Source organism: Tubulanus polymorphus, chromosome 5, assembly GCF_964204645.1.
Source record: "Tubulanus polymorphus chromosome 5, tnTubPoly1.2, whole genome shotgun sequence".
In the NCBI taxonomy this organism is placed as follows: domain Eukaryota; kingdom Metazoa; phylum Nemertea; class Palaeonemertea; order Tubulaniformes; family Tubulanidae; genus Tubulanus; species Tubulanus polymorphus.
In genome coordinates, this window is record NC_134029.1 from 15,201,134 (window position 1) to 15,224,079 (window position 22,946).

General features: G+C 37.2%; 1 protein-coding gene across 1 annotated transcript in view; it reads left to right on the forward strand.

The window, feature by feature from the left end:
- Nucleotides 1-22,946, forward strand: part of LOC141906266 (fibrillin-3-like) — a 769,611-nt gene that overhangs the window by 132,116 nt on the left and 614,549 nt on the right. Inside the window, exon 5 of the mRNA XM_074795508.1 lies at nucleotides 17,537-17,635. Within this exon, the coding sequence (XP_074651609.1) occupies nucleotides 17,537-17,635 (99 nt within the window). The remainder of the gene's footprint in view (nucleotides 1-17,536; nucleotides 17,636-22,946) is intronic.

Genomic DNA, 22,946 nt, shown 5'->3' on the forward strand with positions numbered 1-22,946 from the left:
TGATCTAATATATTTCTAGTTGTAAAACGTGGCTGTCGTATTTAGTAATTATCTCATTAATGAGATAATTGCGGATGCTAGGTCGGATGGATTGACGTATTGGTGTGTACCGGTCTACAGTGTCTTTAATCAAAGATCCCATTTGATATCTGTCGTATTTCTATGAAAGAGTACAAACAGAAATATAAACCCCTATACAGGGTACAAATCAGACAACGGCTAATTTGTAAACATAAAGGGAAAGATTTCTCTCAACAATCATGACCCACATAAGCCAGACACGGAGACGATTTGGCCCGGGCCAAATTAGCACCGATCAGGCTCGGGCCAAATTTGGTAATTAGAGAGTGCGTTCACACGCAAACCATTCACTCGATACTTAACAATGCTCAAACAAAGCGAAGTGGATCATTTACGGTGCTAGTTGCAATTCAAACGCAGTCATTTGTCTAGTGCGCGGGCCTGGTCCGACGTTTTTGGTCGGGCCAAACAGGCTCGGGCCCATTTGGCACCTGTGTGAACAGTTGTTCCGGGCCAAATTTGGCCCTGGCCAGAAATACACGTGTGATCGCGGCTATAGAGACGATTTGTCGGGGCTAAATTGGCTCGAATCAGGTCCGACTTAAATTTTACGTATGGCTTACCAAAGAGCGCGCAGATTTTCATGTTCAAATTCATTTTACATTCAAATTCAAACCCATTCATTCGTTACTAAACAATGCTTAAACCATGGAATCTAAAACGAGTCCATACTTAAACCAAGCGAAGTGACTGTCTTCCAGAACCAGTTTAAATCATCACGCTTAATTTGACTCAGGTCTGGTCCGTCGTTTTTGGTCGGGCAATTATGCACGGGTCCATTTTGCGCCCATTACTGTTTTTTTTTTCGCCAGATCTCTCCGTGTCTACACCTTTTAACTTGATTTTTATCATCCACGTATTTAAATTTCGATTCTTTCAGCTTGTGTTAATTTTGTACTCATGCAAAGCACACTGATTACAATTTGCAACAGTGCGCTATATAATGAAATATGTAATATTGATTGTTAATATCAATATCAAGTGTGAATTTGCAGTTGAAAAATAATTGATTTGATTAACAGTACAATTTGATCTAGACCTCCCAGCGCCAATCAATGAAGAAAAAATTTAACTAGTCAAAGACTCAAGATCAAGTAAAGAAAAAGGAAGATGCATTCTAACAAATGATTGCGATGTGATGACTATATTAGGCTTATTATTAGAACCTGCACTACAGCTATTCAACTTTCTATAAATCATTCGTCGCAGACCCTCAAATACCGTGTACATTATCACTCAAATTGCCTAAATATGTCTGGTGTCGTCGCTATAGTATACTACTTATTAAAACAATTATTACACCAATATAATTAATATATACACCTATCATTCTAAAAGCTCAGGTTTTAGCTTTTAGTGGTTTGGAAGAACATTCATCCCAAAGTCTATATTTCGAATAACAGACCAGGTCCAGTTTCCTTCGTTTGACATTCGGAGGAACATTCCTCCCGAAGTCGATACTTTGAATATCAGACCTGAAGGTCAAATTCTCTTCGTTTGACCTTGGGAGGAATATTCCTCCCAAAGTCAATTGTTAAAATATCGGACCCCATGGTCAATTTTCCATCGATTGACATTGGGAGGAATATTCCTCCCGCAGTCAATTTTCACAATAGCGGTCCTCTTAATTGGTGACACTCAAAGAACGCGCGGCTCAGATTTCTATTGTGCGCCTATCGCGCGCTGCGCGTGAATCACTTACGTAATCTTTTCTGTAAATGTGAAGACCTCGGGGGCATTATGATCTCTAAAGCCCAATATTATCCCAAATTCCGGACTGTTTTTGGGCCGTACCAACTGTTCACACGGGTGCCAATGGGCCCGAGCCTGTTTGGCCCGGGCCAAATTTGGCCCGACCACAAACGTCGGACCAGGCCCGAGCACCAGACAAATGGCTGCGTTTGAATTGCAACTAGCACCGTAAATGATTGTTGAGAGAAATCTTTCCCTTTATGTTTGCAAATTAGCCATTGTCCTAGTTTTAACTTCTGATTTGTACCCTGTATAGGGTTTATATTTCTGTTTGTACTCTTTCATAGAAATACGACAGATATCAAATGGAATCTTTGATTAAAGACACTGTAGACCGGTACACACTAATATGTCCATCCATCCGACCTACGAGCGATCATCTCATTAATGTGATAATTGCTCGTAAATCCGACAGCTACGTTTTACAACTAGAAATATATTAGATCAGATTCCTAATGATAAAATCATTACTATTAAGAATATGTTATTGATTATGAATAAATTCAAAAAGAGTTGACAAAATATATTGCTTTGAATGGCCTTTAGATATTGGATAGGGCGATTTTGAATTATTTTTGAGGGTTTTATCAAGAAGCTCAAACTCCCTAAGGCGACAAAGTTTTTAAGGCAGATCTTTCCCGATTATGATCCCACCACATGAATTGTTCACGAAACTATTATGTATAAACACCTCACAATTAACGTAATGACTCAGTGACGTCCTGTTGCACAAGCTATATTACACCATGATAAAAAGCCTATTATAGTCGAGTTGGATTTCTCGATGTATAAATGCAGGGAGGGTTGGGAGCTTTATGTTCAATAACATTAGGTTCCAATGTTTGCTCTATGGATTTCAAAATAAAAGAAAAATCCACGTTTAAACGTGATATCTGTTTCATTACTCGTGATATATCGGGGAATCTCTGCAATGAAATTGGACGATTTCAAAAATATTACAAAATGAGCAAATTGCGATTCTTAGGGATTTTTGCTAAGAGTATTGATTCTAGCGTATACGCGGATTTGTGTGATATGTAATAAGTATCGTAGCGAATAATCAAAGTATCTACCGTAGCTAGATATGACAATTGAAAATCCCCCAGAATATCTCCTTCAAAATACCTTCATCCGTTCAAAAAAGATCACCTGGTAAAGATTTCCTATGTAGAAATCTAAAAAATCTAAACCCTAGGTAAACATACCCTGGGTAAAAATCCCCCAAATATTCATATTTTGTGATTGTCAAGAACATGTCAAAGCACGATGTTTCTCGAATTTGCAATGAGACTGAAATATGTTTGAACTTTTAAATGAAATCTTTCGTTGCGATAAATTCTTACGGATAAAATAAATTGTAAGAATTAATAAGAGTAATAAACTTTTATTTGTAATATCTTAAGATTCGAACTGGAATATTTTTTAATTTCAGCTGTGCGATGCCATGAATTATTAGAAATAACGTACTTTTGATATTAAATATTTTAGATTCAAGCTAGTGTAATATATTTGAAATGTGCGATGAACCCCTTTACTGAGCTGTGCAATAACTACATGTATATGTACTAATTTAGTATCAATGAAACGTTAATTTGTAGTATGTTTTAATTTAAATAGCATAGTTTGTATGGGCATATTGACATCCTTACGGTGTTCGTCAGTAGAATATGAATAAATTGGATATACGTATCAATAATACGAATTAATTGACTTATACTTATACTTATAATCCCTTCAAAGGGAGGGGATTACCTAATTTGAAGAATTGGGGATTTTTACCGAGGAGATTTTTACTCGCTTACTTAGATGTTTTGAATTATTGACTTAATTATTTTATTAAGTTTAAGTTAATCACTAGTAAGTTTATTCATTGACCACTTGCATGATAGTTCTTGATATATTCATTATATGCAATGAAATGAAATGTAAGTTCATCACATTTCTGAACTCATTAATACCGATTTTAATTGATTTAAGCCCCATAAGAAATATGTGATGTCATTATATTGAAAGCTTTATGTTTTATTAACATTGGCAGTAGTTCTCATAAATTTTCCTTGGCCATTTCTTCCGTGGCCATTTTTTCCTTGGCCATTTTTTCCTAGACAAATTACCTTGGCCATTTTTTCCTTGGCCATTCTTTCCTGGCCATTTTTCCTTGGCCATTTTTCCAACATTCTGGGGTTTTTTACAACTAACCCTTAGCAATGCACTGTAATGAACAATTTACTTTGTTTTGCTAAATTAACTACTTGTAATCAATTCACTATAGAACTGTGGTCGATCCTAACAAAGAGTCCGGCGTGCTATTCTAAACTTCAGTGGACAAAAATCTCTTTCTAAAAATTATATTGCTAAGATATTCTTAGTCTTCATCCTTCAGCATGAACTCTAGGCCTGGATATATTTCGGATTCATTTAATGGTATCATGTGTGTGTAGAACGTTTGGGCGAAGGTATTATCCCCCTGGATCACGCGTAAAACAAACAGAAAACATATTTTCATACATAGGTCATCGCATTATAGAAATTGAACTGTTGACAAGTTGTATTAAATCTCTATAGATGAAACACTTTTAAGGAAAATGCATTATGTTTGTTGTTTCTATATAACTACTATCGACTGTGCGCCTCGGGCTCAGTCAACTCGCCATCTTCATGATTGAAATATTTGATTAGGCAGTCCTATCAAAAGTGGCGTTAATTCATACAAGCGAATAATTTGTTGTTTCTAAAGGTTTTTGTTACCGGCTCGTCTACACGGTAATGGTCGAAATTCCCCGGTAAAAATCCCCTAAGAATACCAATTAACGAGCTTATGATTTGCTGCCGCTGGTATGTTATCGTTTGTATTGCAAAATTAAGTCCAAAATAACTGGAATCCTTTAAAAGGATTTCTGTGAAAATTTTCAATTTTTCCCCACACGTCAACAAGTGCCTTTCAAATCAAGATCGATTCCTCATGCGTAAAAACGATTGAAGCAATTTTTGCAGTTTAATTTATTTATGGTTTGATACGTCAGGGAGGTGGGAGTGAATTCACTCCCACCTCCCCTGGATACGTCAAGATTTCAGTTAAAAGGGCAACATCATCGCTTATGTTAGCGAAGCTTGGTATACAAGCAAGCTGACAATAACAAGCCACTGAATTTTATCGGTTTAGGCTTTGTATAGCTCATTATCTATAGAAAGTCAGTGATTAAGTCCTAAGTAAATATTGCTCAATTAAAGAGAATTCATTATGACAATGTACAAGCGATGACAGGCCTATGAGGCACCCGAAAATCAAAAATGTATTTCACGGATTCTGCTGTGCGATGCGATAAATTATTGAAACTTTTTATTTGAAATATCTTTGAAATACTATTTGAAATTTGAAATATTATTTTACCTGTGCGATAACTTTTAGTATTAGTGTAGTATTAATGAAGTATTTCAATCTTTGGATAAACGTTGGAAAAATGGCAGGGGGAAAATTGCCGCTAAATAAACATTAGAATTTGCAAGTTTTGTAGTAACTTTGAATTGTTAAATTTTACTGGACATTGGTGTATGCTGAATATCACGAACAACGAAACATATATCTCATAAAAACGTTGATTGTCTTTTTCAACTTTCATCATTTCAATAACAATCAATCGATTTTTAAGTCGATTTAATTACCAGGATAGCGATTATATGCGTTTGTGCTTTTAATCAACTAGTTTCCGAATCCGTGGTATGTCGATCAAATAATAATTTTTAAGTCGAGAAAAAGTAAGATGCATTCTATCAACTAATTTCAATGTAAAGACTATAATGCTTCGTATATGAATCAATACTAAAGCATTCATACCACAGGCCACTTAATCTTAAGCTTGATTGTGAGAGGTGTTAAAACATGATGGTCAAATGAGTAATTAAATGGTTGTGTCACAAAGGGAGAAATCTGCCTTAGACATAACATCCCGATATCTGGAGTTCTGGGCTTAGTAACGCATGTTTAGAATGAATTTTATCCGATATTTTTATAACATAATGTTTTCTCTCTGCAAATTCCTGACGTTTTCTGGGTGCTAACGTTCAGTGGCTAGTAGGCTGGATTGTATTTTCCCTTATTTCATAGATATCCATGCATATAAACTTGAACTGAACTGAATGGGAACTGAGTTCGGTTAGGAGTAAAAACCTCCTTATCAACTCCTATTTCTGAATTGTATATAAAGGAGTGAAGAAAGAAACAAACCCTCATACCGAATACACTTTTACGTATAAATGAGAATAATGCTCACTAGGACAATGGCTAATTTGCAACCGTAAATGAAAGAAATACGACTCGAATAATTTTTTTTTTATCATGCGTGACACGCGAATCTCCTATTAACACTAGTAATGAGAGAAGAATCCACACGAATGAAATGTATCAGCTTCATAATGATCTTTAATCCTCGAATGACCATTCTTAATTAACACAAAACACTTAATATAAATGATTTATATCGATTACTATAGAATTTCCATTTAAAGAATGCATGTATCAAATTACGTCCATTGACTCTGAAAATGAACCTTTAAACCCGTAAATTAGCTAAACTCGTGCCGTTAAGCTATTTAGATTTATCGCAGTCTTGTGAAAATTTGTAACCAGTCCTAATATATTCCCTGTATAATCAAAACTTAATTTCTATGTTATGCACGTGTTTTAATTACGATTTTAACTACAAGTTTATCGGGAAGGGCCTGATTACAATCTGATTACAATTGATTGTCAACAAAGTTATAGCAATTTACTGTTAGACAAAGAAAATACAAAATCTATTTAGTTTTCTAAAATTGTATGTAGGCCTATGTCTCATACCGTCTCATTACCTCGAACACTGTGTATCGTATCACCCGAAATTCATAAATCTACCGGCTTTAAGGCTTAAAAAAACTAATTACACCCAAAACACCTATCTTTCTAAAATTTCAGGTTATAGCGTTTAGTGGTGGGAGGAAAAATTCCTCCCTAAATCAATATACTTTGAATCTAAGACTCGGGTTCATTTTCCTTCAGTTGACAAATGACAATATTTCGAATATCAGACCAGGTCCATTTTCCTTCGTTTGACCATGGACGTATAAACTAGATTATACGTCCATGGTTTGACATAGGGAGGAACAATCCTCCCGACGTCGATACTTTGAATATCAGACCTGAAGGTCAAATTCTCTTCGTTTGACCTTGGAAGGAATATTCCTCCCAAAGTCAATTCTTTGAATATCGGACCCCATGGTCAAGTTTCCATCGATTGACATTGGGAGGAATATTCCTCCCGCAGTCAATTTCCACAATAGCGGTCCTCTTAATGGGTGGCTCAGATTTCTATTGTGCGCCTATCGCGCGCTGCCCGTGAATCACTTACGTAATCTTTTCTGTAAATGTGAAGACCTCGGGGGCATTATGTTCTCTAAAGCCCAATATTATCCCAAATTCCGGACTGTTAATAGGTTGATTTTACGGCAGAGTCGACATGTTTCAACAATTTTTAACTGTTCATGTATGAATATTTGAGGACTTATGAACTAAAAATTAGTTAAATTTTTGATACATTTTGAGAAAGTCACAAAACATTTGAGACTGCGTTAATAATGAAATAAGTAATATTGATTGTTAATATCAATATCAAGTGTGAATTTGCAGTTGTAAAATAATTGATTTGATTAACAGTATAATTTGATCTAGACCTCCCAGCGTCAATCAATGAAGAAAAAATTTAACTAGTCAAAGACTCAAGATCAAGTAAAGAAAAAGGAAGATGCATTCTAACAACTGATTGCGACGTGAAGACTATATTAGGCTTATTATTAGAACCTGCACTACAGCTATTCAACTTTCTACAAATCATTCGTCGCAGACCCTCAAATACCGTGTACATTTTCACTCAAATTGCCTAAATATGTCTGGTGTCGTCGCTGTAGTATACTACTTATTAAAACAATTATTACACCAATATAATTAATATATATACATCATTCTAAAAGCTCAGGTTTTTAGCGTTTAGCGGTTTGGAAGAACATTCATCCCAAAGTCTATATTTCGAATAACAGACCAGGTCCAGTTTCCTTCGTTTGACATTCGGAGGAACATTCCTCCCGAAGACGATACTTTGAATATCAGACCTGAAGGTCAAATTCTCTTCGTTTGACCTTGGGAGGAATATTCCTCCCAAAGTCAATTGTTAAAATATCGGACCCCATGGTCAAGTTTTCATCGATTGACATTGGGAGGAATATTCCTCCCAAGGTCAATTTTCACAATAGCGGTCCTCTTAATTGGTGACACTCAAAGAACGCGCGGCTCAGATTTCTATTGTGCGCCTTTCGCGCGCTGCGCGTGAATCACTTACGTAATCTTTTCTGTAAATGTGAAGACCTCGGGGGCATTATGTTCTCTAAAGCCCAATATTATCCCAAATTCCGGACTGTTAACAGGTTGATTTTACGGCAGAGTCGACATGTTTCAACAATTTTTAACTGTTCATTTATGAATATTTGAGGACTTATGCAGTAAAAATTAGTTAAATTTTTGATACATTTTGAGAAAGTCATAAAACATTTGAGTATGCGTTTGTTTTTGTATGTGTCTGTTTCTCAAATGAATTTGACATTACGAAACGCCTCGTGAAATAGTTTGGATGAATTTCCAAGCCGTTTGCGTTCGACTCCATCAAGTGAAAGCGTTTTGATGGACAATGTAATTTATTACGGACATACATTGCTGCGTCTACTGACATCGACTCTCAACCTAGGCCTCACGGAAAGAAATACCAGTCCTATAGATTTCTACATTTAAAAGGATGAAAATTCAAATATTTCACAGAATACGCACAAATATTTCACACGGACTACACACTGATTGCCAGCCAAAGGTGACATTCGTCATGGTCTGCGTGTCCCTTGTTTTCGGTAGACCGCTATTAGGTGACGTCAAGACAGAGCTTTAACATCAAACTGTTTAATGACAGAGCGGTAGCAAGAGCGATAAGGGGTTAAATACAGACAAGAGGTTCACGGGCCTTATACCATTATTACTCGTTTGATGGCACTAGTCAGAACCGGAAATTGGAACCTAAATCCGCCATGTTCTAGTTCATTTGCAATAAAAATCTCTCGCTTCAAGTTTTTAGTTAGCGATATTTTACTTACTATACAACGGCACGCATAATCCTTTGAGTATGATATCCTGACAATGTGTTGAATTCAATAAATCCTCACTTCGAACGCTATAGATTACTAGAAATGTAAAAAAAAACTACCAAAAATAACAAATTTAGCGATGACGCTCGAAGCAGATAATGGAAGTAATGACTGGTGCCGGGTGTCATCACTTTGTTGTTGAGTTCAAGACTCTAAGGTAAATATATTGCAGGCAGCACTGATAAATATGAAATAATATTATGAAATAAACTTGGTTTTAGAAGGACTAAACTCGTAGAATCATAATAAAAATATGAAAAGTACCAGGACTCGAACCAACAATCTTAATTGGGCCGTCAAGTGCTGCCACCATGTGAAACCTGGCAACCAGTCTTTAGATCGTAGGATAACATGTTTCAAGGATTATGCGTGACGATATATAGTAAGTAAAATATCGCTCATTGAAAACTTGAAGCGAGAGATTTTCATTGCAAATAAACTAGAGCATGGCGGATTTAGGTTCCAATTTCCGGTTCTGACTAGCGCCATCAAACGAGTAATTCAAGAACTTGAATTTGTCGATATCCCGTATTGAAAATGAATTTAGTTAGCCCCACGGTTAAAGTTAATACCAGTTTATAAAACCAGCCCAAGGAGTTTTAACTAGCTATCTAAGTTTTTATGGTCGAAGACCATATAGGGATCGTCGTTGGTAAAAATTCTGCCGTTCACCGAACAACACCCGTAGTATCTCTACTGCCATGGATATAGTCCCATAATGCTGCATCGATATAGAACTGATAATCCAATAAAAAGTTGTCTGTAACGCGTCATTTCCTTATATGCATGATCCTAGCAGCTATGAACATCATAGCTTGTTGTACCTAAGGTACAAAAATCGTGATGAACTATGGAAAGTTTTGAGGCGCACGAAGGGCTCACCATATCAGTGAATTGTCTATATCGGTTTTACTCAGCAATGAAGTGTTAACCCCATCACTATCCTCACAGGTGCTCGCGTACTAATACATTCGTAAGTAGTTCATAGATGCTGCGCAGTTCGTGGTTTACGCTGACAGGATGAGTATCGGTAAGGGGGTCTCCGCTGTGTTAGTCATTCACTAGCCCGGATTTTATTTCTTGAAAGCACTGCGAGTGAAGGATTTTCTTCATGCAATGAAAATTACCAGTAATGCCAGCCGGTATCACATAGGGTATCACGCCATTCAATGCTGTATTCTCGGGAGTACCCCATGTGAGTTATAGTACATGTATTAATAGTAGATTTGAGACAGCAGTGCTGTATACACACAGCGAGGCAAGCGCCTCGAAACACAGGCCGACTCAGATTGACTGACCAAAGATAAACTGTTCGACGCGCGGTACTAGAAAAAAAGATGTAGTGAGATACGCAGGGCTTCCGTGATCGTTAAAAAAATGTCCGTTCTCTTTATTTGGAAAAAATTGTACAAGCGTATCTATGCCAAGTCGAGCACATCAGGCGTCAAGCCCAAGGCAAAGGGGAAAGTTTGAGGATTGTTAGAGCCATTTTAAGTGCATTCCTATGTTACCATGTGGTATTTGGTTAATAAAAATGAACTTCATTCATTGAAGCATCCTACGCACAGAGAACACAGTTTCATTGATTAACGCGTGGACTAGACCATTATGGGAAATAGGGGGTAGGATGTCTGGGACGATTACACTATGCTTTTAAGGGAATGTAGATCCACGCATATTATTATTGAAAAAGATCGTTATATTGTAAGAAACTAAAATAAGAACACTAATATCTTTAGAAAAAAAATAATCAGTTTATTTTCACAATTCCTCAAAGAATTTTGTCTGGGGGAAAATGTCCATGATGGTTAAAAGAAACCCTGGAAACACGTGAATTGCTTTCACTAAAACTGATATCTCCCCATGCACTGTCTTCGACCATATGGACCTCACGGTCCTCTTGTTAAATATGTATTAGGAGATAGTTCATTTAATTCATAACCACCGCACTGAAAATACTAATCATAATGCATATAGATTACCTTTCAAATTTCATTGACCAAGATAGAAATTTTATTTTAATTTTACTTCATTTATTGAAAAAATCAAAAATCACTACTCATTCTATCCGGGTATGTGTCCGTTTTATAGCATATGTATGAATTAATTTCATGTTTATCCATAATAAGTTTTTATGGGGGGGGGGGGGCATACTTTATCCACTTTGTCGTCCGTCCCTCTATATGTCCGTCCGTCTGTCCGCAGTGGTTTCCGTGCCCTACCTAAACCCTTCGACAGATCTTCTTCAAATTCAACAGTTGTGTTGTACTATATCAGGTTAGTAACTGATTAGATTTTAGGTCCTGTAGGTCCAAGGTCAAGGTCGCAGGAAGCCATTTTGTGAATTTCATTTCTGGGCTCTAACTCATTAACGGTTTAAGATAACTTACTGAAATTCTATGGATGGGTTATCCTAGGGACCGTGGGTAACTGATTAGATTTCAGGTCGCGTCGGTCAAAGGTCATATATTTTGTTTAGATAAATAAATTCTTGTTTTTAAATTCTATTAATCTGTAGATGGTGGGTTTTTATCTTATTAACTTTGCGAAATTTAATGGATGGGTTACCCTAGAGACCGTGAGTGACTGATTAGATTTCGAGTCCTGTAGGTCAAAGGTCAAGGTCACTGGAAGCCATTTTGTATTTTTCATTTCCTACCTTCAGAAATAGATCAACATACGGGTTTATTTTACACTCAGGCGTTTCACCTAATGTTGGGGCATCAGTCGTCTTCAGTCAGCGACATTCTAGTTTATTGCCACTTGTGGCCCATATAGTCCTGATGCTCAGGATTCGGGAATCACTCTCGCACACACTTAATTACATATTCAAGTAAGATGTCTCGGCGATGCCACACACAATTTCTCTTGTTTGGTCTATTCCGGAGAAAATACATTTTCTTAGTCTTATTCTTTTATCCATAAATGCATCCCTATGAAACAACATAGTCCAAAACTTCTTGTAGACAGATTTTATCCGTCTGTGGTTCAACTCATGCGGTTGTCCAGGCTAATCCTCCCACCATAACTGCTTATTTGACATATCTGTTATGCACGGTTGACAGTAATGACAATTCACAGTAATGACAGTAATGACAATTCACACTCTGGTCCTTCAGGATTTTGTCCAATCTGAAAGTGCCTTTTGCATTTGCATTTGTCTTCATCATTATTGGACTACCAGGATCATGTTCATCTGCTGCTAATTCAGCCATCTTCAGAAACTCTATTGTGCATTTCTTCCCTTGCTGCTATATTCATAGAAACCCGTTCTGGATATAATGGTATATTCAGCGTAACCTAAGTTCATGAATTAAAAAGTTAATTGACCATATACCTATTTTTACTGGACTAATATCGATTTAATACAGTGTGTAAACATTTCCCAAAGATGATATGATGTAAAGACACCAGCTCATTCCATTTCTCTTACATCTGCGAAGATATTTACAACCGTGAGCACGGCACGTAAACGCTTATCTTTTAAAATTGAGATGCCTGGAGATGAGAGTATTAAAATGTCAATTCTACAGAAAATCCAGAAGTTTCGGGAATGATTGATGAAAAGTTCTACGACTTCAATTTACAATGCTGTAACAATGCGAGGAGTTGGTTGACGAAAAATTCTCCAGAAACTGACGAGATTAATCTTGCTAATTATATGTCCACCGATAAGAATAGCGTCTATCAGAAGATATTTGTGACGTGTGAATCCACACTGACGAAGTTGGTTGATATGGCAGGGAATAATGGTCGTTTCTGTGAAAGTAAGGTGTCCGTTAAGAAGGTCTATTACCATGGACATGTCGCACGTGTACATTTGAACTGTAATTCATGGAAGAGGAAAGCTCATTCATTTGTATGGACATCGTCATCATACCTCCCAAATGGGGAATTTCTTGTAAAAGCCTGGATTGCTCATGGGTACTTCTCATCCGGCAATATAGCTACTAGTGCATACCAGAGCTTAGTTGACGGTAGTGGAATTTGGAAGCTCTCTCGCGAAAGGCTGGCTAAACTACAATCCCTCTACCGGCTTAGTGTCCAGGAAGAACAGGAGGACAACAGTTTTAGTCAGGGGCTACTCGAAGAAATTGCATGTTATGAAGTGCCGGGTACTATAGACATCATCCCTGATGCAAGACATGGCTGGTGAAAATATGCTAAAGATGCAAGCGTTGTGGCAGTGGGTGGAAAATCACATAGTCATCAGATGTGAACATGTCACCAAGGCTGATGATGATGTAAGCCAACGACACGAACGCCTTGGGACAGAACGGATATATTCATATCTGAGATCAACTGAAGATAATGAGGACTTCGAAATTGGAATCCACTGTCATGACAATAGTGCCACGATCAACAAGTTTGTTAGAGATCAGGGATCCATCAACCAAAACGACACCTGGCACGAGATAACAAATAAAGTGAGGAAATTAGATAAAATCGGAAAAGGTGCTAAGAAAGATCACGAAAAACCTGGCATGAACAACTACACGATAAGGCTCAACCAATTAGGACGCACATTCAATGGGCAGTTCGGAATTGCAACCAAAATTAAAAACCACTATTGGACTACTTGGACAATATTATATGTCATTATAAAAATCAACACGACTCCTGTCATCCACAGTCTCGTTGCAAAATCGACTCGAATTATGAACCATCGAGAGTAGTGATAACCTCCCCTGTTGCCGAAAACCTTCTTAATAAGGGAAACAAGTCTACATATATGTATTTACACCCTGAATGTCTTGGGCAGAGATACAAGGACTAGGCAAAGACAGAAAAAATTTTATAAACCATGTACTTTCAATAGCCGACTTATATTTGGCAAAGTTTTGTGAATCATATCTATTCGGAATAACATTAAAATCAAATCTTTCACGTTGATAATCAATTGTCTTGGTAAAGTTTTCTCTATATGATGCTTGAGTATTTTCCCTACAATCGTTGTTGAATTAATCCTTGGTTGGGACATAAAGCTAATTGGCTATGGCTTATCTGGTTTGAAGCAATAACTTTAATAAACTACACAAAACAAACAGCTGAATAGTAAGGTGGTGGGATGTGGCTTATTCTCTACGCTACTGAAAATCTCAAGTGTTTGCCACCCGGTTAACTAGCCTCCGTACTCCTCGGCCTTTAATAAATATTTTACTCAAGTTTTCTTCACAGGGGTTTGGCGATGGGCTTGTTTGCCACCCGACTGGCCAATGACACTTGCAGGGAGTAATCAGGTATAATCGGACAAGTGAGGGATTAAACTTTTCTAATTTTACAATCTCCTAACCGGATAGATCACAGCGATTTTTTTTTTCGCAAAAGTGTTTCCACCGAGTGCGCATTCTCTGCTGTATTTGTAAACAAATGCACGTGGATTGGCTGAACACCGTCGAGAACTCTGTCACTGTAGTGTAGGCCTGCAGTGCCCGCGTCATAGAAGTGTATACACTACTGTTAATACAGATACATACGTGTGTACGGTCTACTACTTGTCGGATGGAAAACCAAAAGTCCAAGGTCATTTTTCTGAAAAGCCTAAAAACGATGAGAAAATGTGAGGGGGGTAGGGTTTATTTGAAAGTTTGTTGGTACCGGTGGCCGTAAAAGCGCCGCAGACCGGACAACATTTATTTCGTTTTACAGGTAGATTCTATTACTGACGTTTAACAAGTGTATCATTTCCTTCTGTTACAATTATCGATCTTTCGGCGATAGCCGTGCACCTGAGTGACGTGACCTCATTTGTACGTGTAGGCTACGTCTAGACAGCAGACATCGTTATTGTTCTAAGTTTTTTGAGTCTCTTAATTCTCTGCAGTAATTGAGTGTGGATAGGTCAAAATGAATTCCAAAATAGTAAGTCGTGCGAGTGACGATATAAAAACTATAGATCGTGATGTTAAAAATCCATGGCAATGGGCATGGTTGGGAGAAAAGGATTGTATTGGCGATGTTATGTCGATCTATTTAAAGAAAATAGATGCTCCTGGACTTGCATTTTGTTCTTTGTGTAACATGACTTTGAAATATGGAGACTCGGGGAAAAGTGATTTGAAAAAACATGCTAAGCGTGGAGACCATAAACGGGCCATTGAGGCCATTCGATCAAACGAACAACTTCCTATAGCTTATCAAGGGGTAGTGCCCCCAGCACTGGAAAGTGATGAATCACCCGGGGCGTCTAGCTCAAATTCTACGGCGACTCAAAATCAACCGATTGTGTCGGTCCTCGATCGTTTGTCTAATGCGCAAGCATTAACCGTTAGTTTTCTGGCGGAACACGTCGAGAGATGAGAACTAGATAATTGCTCGTATCTAACTAGATAATTGCTCGTAGGTCTATTTATAGCCACTAGAAGTAGTACGTATAGTGAGAAAACATAGCGTCGTGTCTCGAGCGTCTATCCTCAATACAGTCATTCGGGTAGCGCGGTGCGCAGCGCACAATGTTCACTTATTTAGGGGTTCGACCTCTACTGCTTCAGATGCTGATTGTTAGTGAAATGTGGATGTGTCGCATTGGAAATGGACATTAATTTTAAAATATAGGGTCATCGTTCATGGGCTCAAGATCGCTCTAAGTGCTCGGAAAACGCTTTTAATTTCAAAAATTTTCTTGGGGGAGGACCCCAAACCCCCAAGGGGTTGCTTCGCGCCTTCGGCGCTCGCGAGGTGGGGCAGATGTATAACTTTTAATTTTCCGGATTTTTCTTCTATGGTGACTTTCCTCCCTGGTAGCGTTTTCTTACTCGATCAAAATGTTTAAAACACTTACACAAACAAGACTTGTTGATGAGTCAAACGAAGTAGAAATTTACCCCACAGAGATCAATTTTTGAAGGATGCTATGCATAAAAAAATCATGTTATTTCCAAACAACATTTTCCAATGCATTTCATTTATTTTCAATCACTCATCATCGTACGAGACTAATCTTCCAAAAAGCACGAGCGGGCCGATCGCACTGCGATCATTTGATGGAAGGCTTCAACGTTCTTTAATTGAATCCTCCAAATGTTGAAATATGAATGACGGTGGAAAGATCAATATTTCAAAATGTTTCATCATGTTCAAAGATTCGTCGCCCGGTATGGTGATAAGCACGTTAATACACAATAGATACACGAATAAAAAGTGCGAAAAAGTTTTCAGAAATTGATTCAATCATGAAGATGTAAAACTGTAGAAAAGGTGTCCGGGTTGGTGGGTATTTGACGATATTTTGTTTGTAGGTTGGATAGCCGCGAACGCTGATACAGCGAGTGTAGTGCACACGTCTGGATTGTGTTTACAAACAGAATGGGGAACATGCGCACTGCAAACAAGATGGCTAAAAAACTTGTGAAATGCTAAATTACATCATCTGGCAGTAAGCATATATGAGATAAGTATAAGAAACAACAGTATGAGAATTTCACTCATCGACTGCAGGATTATCTCTGATATCGACGAGCTTGCAAACACACAAATATTTTGACAGATTTTCGTAAACATGTTATTGAGCACTGACGTCTGCCATGAAGATTACATCATTAATATACATATTTAGATAACGCCTATGTACGTAGGCGATATTATTGCACCGACAGTGAATCCCACACTACGAATGAACAAAGAAAAGAATAACAGCGGTTCTGCGACGCACATTTCTCCATTACTAACAACGGACTCAAACCCAAAAACCGGACTGAACCCCGCATTAACTTGGTTGGAAACAAACATCTAAAATGTAATCATATCGTCTTGGCCTTTTAGCATTATCGTTGATTCGATTATACGTTATGGTAAATGCAGCTGTCAATCTGCTGTCGTTGTCGATGCCTTGACGATCAATTTCCGTAAGGATGGCGGAAGCCTGTAGATAACATCAAAAGAGTGTATCGTTTGGATATTGAATGTCTAGCATTATGAACTAGGGCAGAATTGTAAATGTCCGTCGTATACATTGGTGTAGCTATATCGTATCACTCACAACCACCTTTCAGTAACGCATACGCACGGAGGTGTACGACTTAGAAAATTCAAGTGGAAAGATCATTAAGAGGAAAAATAGAGTGCATAGAGATGGTCTTTGACCAGGGTCAGAAGATTGCTAGCGTAACGTCTCCCCACTAGACCACCGAGCTCGACGAAATTCCATTGATTGTTTTAATTACATTTAACCTCACCTCACCTCACCCTATCCCTAACCCTCTGAAACCTTTTCTCACCCTCTTGAGGCGTTTTCTGACCCTAACATAGAACCTTTACCCTATATTAGTATCTTATTAGTTTTTTTTTATCAGAGGGCAGCAGAATCGATGGATAGGAACTAGACCTAGCCATCAAAAGGTTGTTGTGAGTGATACGATATAGTCAAAACCCGTATATATGTGTTTCAATTCCCATCATTTTGGATGGCATGGTGCAATTTTGCAATGTGTTTCAATTGGAAATATTGATACATTACCTCGTATAATTATTATTCGTATAATTGCAGCTGCTGTTGACTGCCAGTCTCGATGTTACAATGGTGGATCATGCAATGGTACGAGTTGCAATTGTCAAGAAGGGTTTGGTGGTCAGCATTGTGGACAGCGTAAGTATGCACATCCATAAATAATAGTTCATTCCAAATTTTTGAATGAAAAAATTCACCTTACGGACGAAATTACCCGAACTTTTGTGTGACGCCAGTGTATACAAGCCAAGTTATGTGAAGAATCTCAACAGACTGGAATTTTAAAAATCAAGGGGCCAGTTGCTCAAAAGTTGGTTAAAGATAACCGGCGGATTACCATAGGAACAATGAAGTTTTAATTGTCACTATGTCAACTATCCACTGGTTAACTCAACTTTTGAGTAACTGGCCCCAGGTCTTTACTCAAGAACATGATGGTTTAAGAGCTGGATGATGTTTCATGCATTGAGCTGGTGATCAGGAAATACGTTGACCATTAGCATTAATTTTGTTTACGTTTTTAAAGACAGTCAGGTCGCCCTTCCAACTAAGATTATAACTGGAAGCGACTGATTCTAGCAACTAGCAGCGATCGCCACGACCGATTTTTTTGCCAGTTGCCGCGACCTGAGCACGTCTACCACTGACACGAAGGTTCGGCGACGTTAAAACCGGCATTAGATACGAGTTGAGTAACATTCCAGAAACGCGTAACATTATGTCTAGATTGTTAACACCAATAAACAGAACAGTCTTTACCTTGAAAACAATACCTAATAAGTGATTTTTAAATGAAAAGGATTAACTACTTTTATTATAGCAGATTGAATTGATTAATCCCGGCAATGAGTCATTAGAATCCACTTAATATTTGCCTAAATCAAGGAATGTTTGAACTAAATATTAAGTCGATAACAATAATATGCACTGATAACATGGGCGGCGCCATTTTGAAAAGATCACATGATCAATTGAATCGCACGTTGCAGCGGCGGTCGTAGTTGACCTGAGCAGCGTTGAACGTTTAAATCCGTTGCTGGCATTCGCATCTTGTTTTTGTTGTAAGCAACCTGAGCGCGGTCTGCAACTAGTCTTAGGTGCGTCGCGTTGTAGGGCGAACTGAGTGCTGCTTTAAGTGTGAAGTAGCCACAGTGGAATTTAGAAAATTCCAATACAGCCATTCTTTTCGATGAACCCACATCAATGTGCCTGAGACAACGACCACAATCGGCGTAAAACCACCGGAACAGTTACGTAGGCCACATATAATACCTTGTCAATGGCTCGTCGAGGGAGGAAGGTCTAGCTCGTTTTGTGCAGGTTGTGGCAGTCTGCCCCTACACTTTATCAGGAGAACCAAAAATGTTTAATTCCAGTCATAGATAAGATTATATGGTCCATGCCTAATTTTGTGTAGGTGCAATACCGGAAGAATAAAAGATTCCAATTGCCAGATTGAATCCTTCGCATGATTTTTGCCACTCAAATCTAAGAAATAAACAAACAAGTATGTGCGTTAATGGTGGTGGTACGTTGTTGTTAAATTGTTGAATGAAGCCCCTATATACAACGATGCTAACGATGCTGCATAAATGTTATTGTTTTTGCTTGGCTATCGTGATTTGATGGAAAAGACCATCAAAATTGTTGAAATAATAAATGGTGTCAGGAAAACACAGTAATTGATTATCAATGTAATGATCCATTTCACAAAAGCACAATTGTTAGTATTAACAGATGTTTAACGAAATACTTACCCGTAAAAATAAACATAGCCATGCACAGCCAAAGCAAGCACGGTTGGAATAAACGCCAGAAATAACGACTTGGAGACCTCGTAGAATGGCGTCCTTGACAGGAAGTTCCCCAAGAGAAACTAAGCCCGGTTTGGAAGTTATTTTGTACCAAAGGAAGACAGTTTTATATGCGATAACAAAATGGCCTTCCCTGAAGCGAAAGTCTATAATAATCAATTGAATTAACATAGAATAAAAAATATTTAATAACAGATATTGAAATAATATCAACTAGATATGGAAATAAATTTGCAGCACATTTAGAATATAAAGGTTTAAGAAATAATCATATATCTAGAACATATTTACCAGATAAATTTAATAGATTATCAATTGACGATATTGATGATTTAAAATCAGGAATATTTTATTTAATTTATAAAGGTAAAGATGAAAAAAGTCACCATGATATAGATTTTAAATGATTTTAAATAGAAAATAAATGGATACTAACAACAAGAAATATCAATGCCCAATATGTAAAATAAATATAGATAAATCAGCCGCGAAAACATTCAGCCGCAGTTTTCAAACAGTAACTTTAACAATTACCCATTTTCCTCATCAAATCGTATTACCGATACACAGGAAATTAACTGCTCTAGATTTTAAAGCACTGTCGAGCCGTAAACATCGACGAATCGACGTGTGTCTCTACATACTTCCGGGGATCAGCTGTGAGTTTCTCCGCATCATGAGAATCAAATCAAGTACAAATGAATTTATTACTACCAGTGTTTTGGCCTTAGGCTTCGATAAGTTAGTTTAAAAGTACCTATTTTTCTTTAGGCGATAGGCGCACAATAGAAATCTGAGCCGCGCGTTCTTTGAGTGTCACCAATTAAGAGGACTGCTATTGTGAAAATTGACTTTGGGAGGAATATTCCTCCCAAAGTCAATCGATGGAAACTTGATCAAGGGGTTCGATATTCAAACAATTGAATTTGGGAGGAATATTCCTCCCAAGGTCAAACGAAAGAAAATGGACCTGGTCTGATATTCGAAATATTGTCAAATGTCAACTGAAGGAAAATGGACCTGAATCTTAGATTCAAAGTAAATTGATTTAAGGAGGAATATTCCTCCCACCACTAAACGCTATAACCTGAATTTTTAGAAAGAGAGGTATTGGTGTTTTGGGTATAATTTGATTTTTATTTTTTAAACTACCCAATAAAGCCAGGTAGATTCATGAATTTCGAGTGATACGACACACAGTGTTCGTGGTAATGAGACGGTATGAGACATACATTATATTTTAGAAAACTGAATAGATTTAGCATTTTCTTTGTCTAACAGCAAATTGCTGTAACTTTCTCGACAATCAATTGTAATCAGATTGTAATCAGGCGCTTCTCGATAAACATGTAGAGGGGAAATCGTAATTAAAACACGTGCATAACATAGAAATTAAGTTTTGATTATACAGGGAATATAAAAGGACTGCTTACAAATTCACAAGACAGCTGCGATAAATCTAAATAGCTAAATATGGCACGAGTTTAGCTAATTTACGGGTTTAAAGGTTCATTTTCTGAATCAATGGACGACGTAATTTGATAAATGTATCTTTAAATGGAAATTCTATAGTAATCGATGCAAATCATTTATATTAAGTGTTTTGTATTGATTAAAAATCGTCATTCAAGGATTAAAGATCATTATGAAGCAGATACATTTCATTCGTGTGGATTCTTCTCTCATTACTAGCGTTAATAGGAGATTCGCGTGTCACGCATGATGAAAATAAAAATATTCGAGTCGTATTTCTTTCATTAAAAGGTCGCAAATTAGCCATTTTCCGAGTGTGCATTATTCTCATTTATACGTAAAAGCGTATTCGGTATGAGGGTTTGTTTCTTTCTTCACTCCTTTATAAACAATTCAGAAATAAGAGTTAATAAGGCGGTTTTTACTCCTAACCGAACTCAGTTCCCATACAGTTCAGTTCAAGTTTATATGCATGGGGATCTATGAAATAAGGGGAAATACAATCCAGCCTACTAGCCACTGAACGTTAGCACCCAGAAAACGTCAGGAATTTGCAGAGAGAAAACATTATGTTACAAAAATATCGGATAAAATTCATTCCATACGTGCGTTACTAAGCCCAGAACTCCAGATATCGGGATGATATGTCTAAGGCAGATTCCTCCCTTTGTGACACAACCATTTAATTACTCATGTGACCATTATGTTTAAACACCTCTCACAATCAAGCTTAAGATTAAGTAGCCTGCGGTATGAAAGCTTTAGTATTGATTCATATACGAAGCATTATAGTCTTTACATTGAAATTAGTTGATAGAATGCATCTTACTTTTTCTCGACTCAAACATTATTTTTTGATTGACATACCACGGATTCGGAAACTAGTTGATTAACTAAGCACAAACGCATATAGTCGCTATACTAGTAATTAAATCGACTTAAAAATCGATTGATTGTTATTGAAATCAAGAAAGATGAAAAAGACAATCAACGTTTGTATGAGATATATGTTTCGTGTTTCGCGATATTCAGCATACACCAATGTCCAGTAAAATTTAACAATTCAAAGTTATTACAAAACTTGCAAATTCTGATATTTATTTAGCTGCAATTTTCCCCTAGCCATTTTTCCGACGTTTATCCAAAGATTGAAATACTTCATTAATACTTAACTAATACTAAAAGTTATCGCATTGGTAAAATAATATTTCAAATTTCAAATAATATTTCAAAGATATTTCAAATTAAAAGTTCAAATAATTTATCGTATCGCACAGCGAAATCCGTGAAATACATTTTTGATTTACGGGTGCCTCATAGGCCCGTCATCGCTTGTACATTGTTCATCGACTAATAAATTCTCTTTAATTGAGCAACACTTACTTAGGATTTAATCACTGACTTTCTATAGATAATGAGCTATTCAAAGCCTAACCCGATAAAATTCAGTGGCTTGTTTTTGTCGGTTAGCTTGTATACCAAGCTTCGCTAACATAAACGATGATGCTGCCCTTTTTACTGAAGTCTTGACGTATCAAACCATAGATAAATAAAACTGAAAAATTGCTACAATCGGTTTTGCGCATGAGTAATCTATATTGATTTGAAAGGCACTAGTTGACGTGTGGGGAAACATGAATATTTTCACAGAAATCCATTTAAAACGATTCCAGTTATTTTGGACTTAACTTTGCAATACAAACGAAAACATGCCAGCGGTAGCAAATCATAAGCTCTTTAGTGGGTATTCTTAGGGGATCTTTACCGGGGAATTTCGACCATTACCGTGTAGACGAGCCGGTAACAAAAAACCTTTGGAAACAACAAATTATTCGCTTGTATGAATTTACGCCACTAGCTTGAACTAGCTTGAATCTAAAATATTTTATATCAAAAGTAGGTAACAGGTAAAGATCCCCCCGGTAAATATATCCCCGGTAAAAATCCCCCCGGTAAAAATCCCCCCTAGGTAATAATCCCCCCGGTAAAAATCCTGAATAATTATTATAATAAAAATGAATAATTATTACTCTAGTTTTATAGAAAAGTGGATATGGGGGGATTTTTACCAGGGGGGATTTTTACCTAGGGGGATTTTTACCTAGGTAAAATGCGTTATCAGCAACCACTTCAGTGTTGATAACCAAGGTATCAAATTTCAC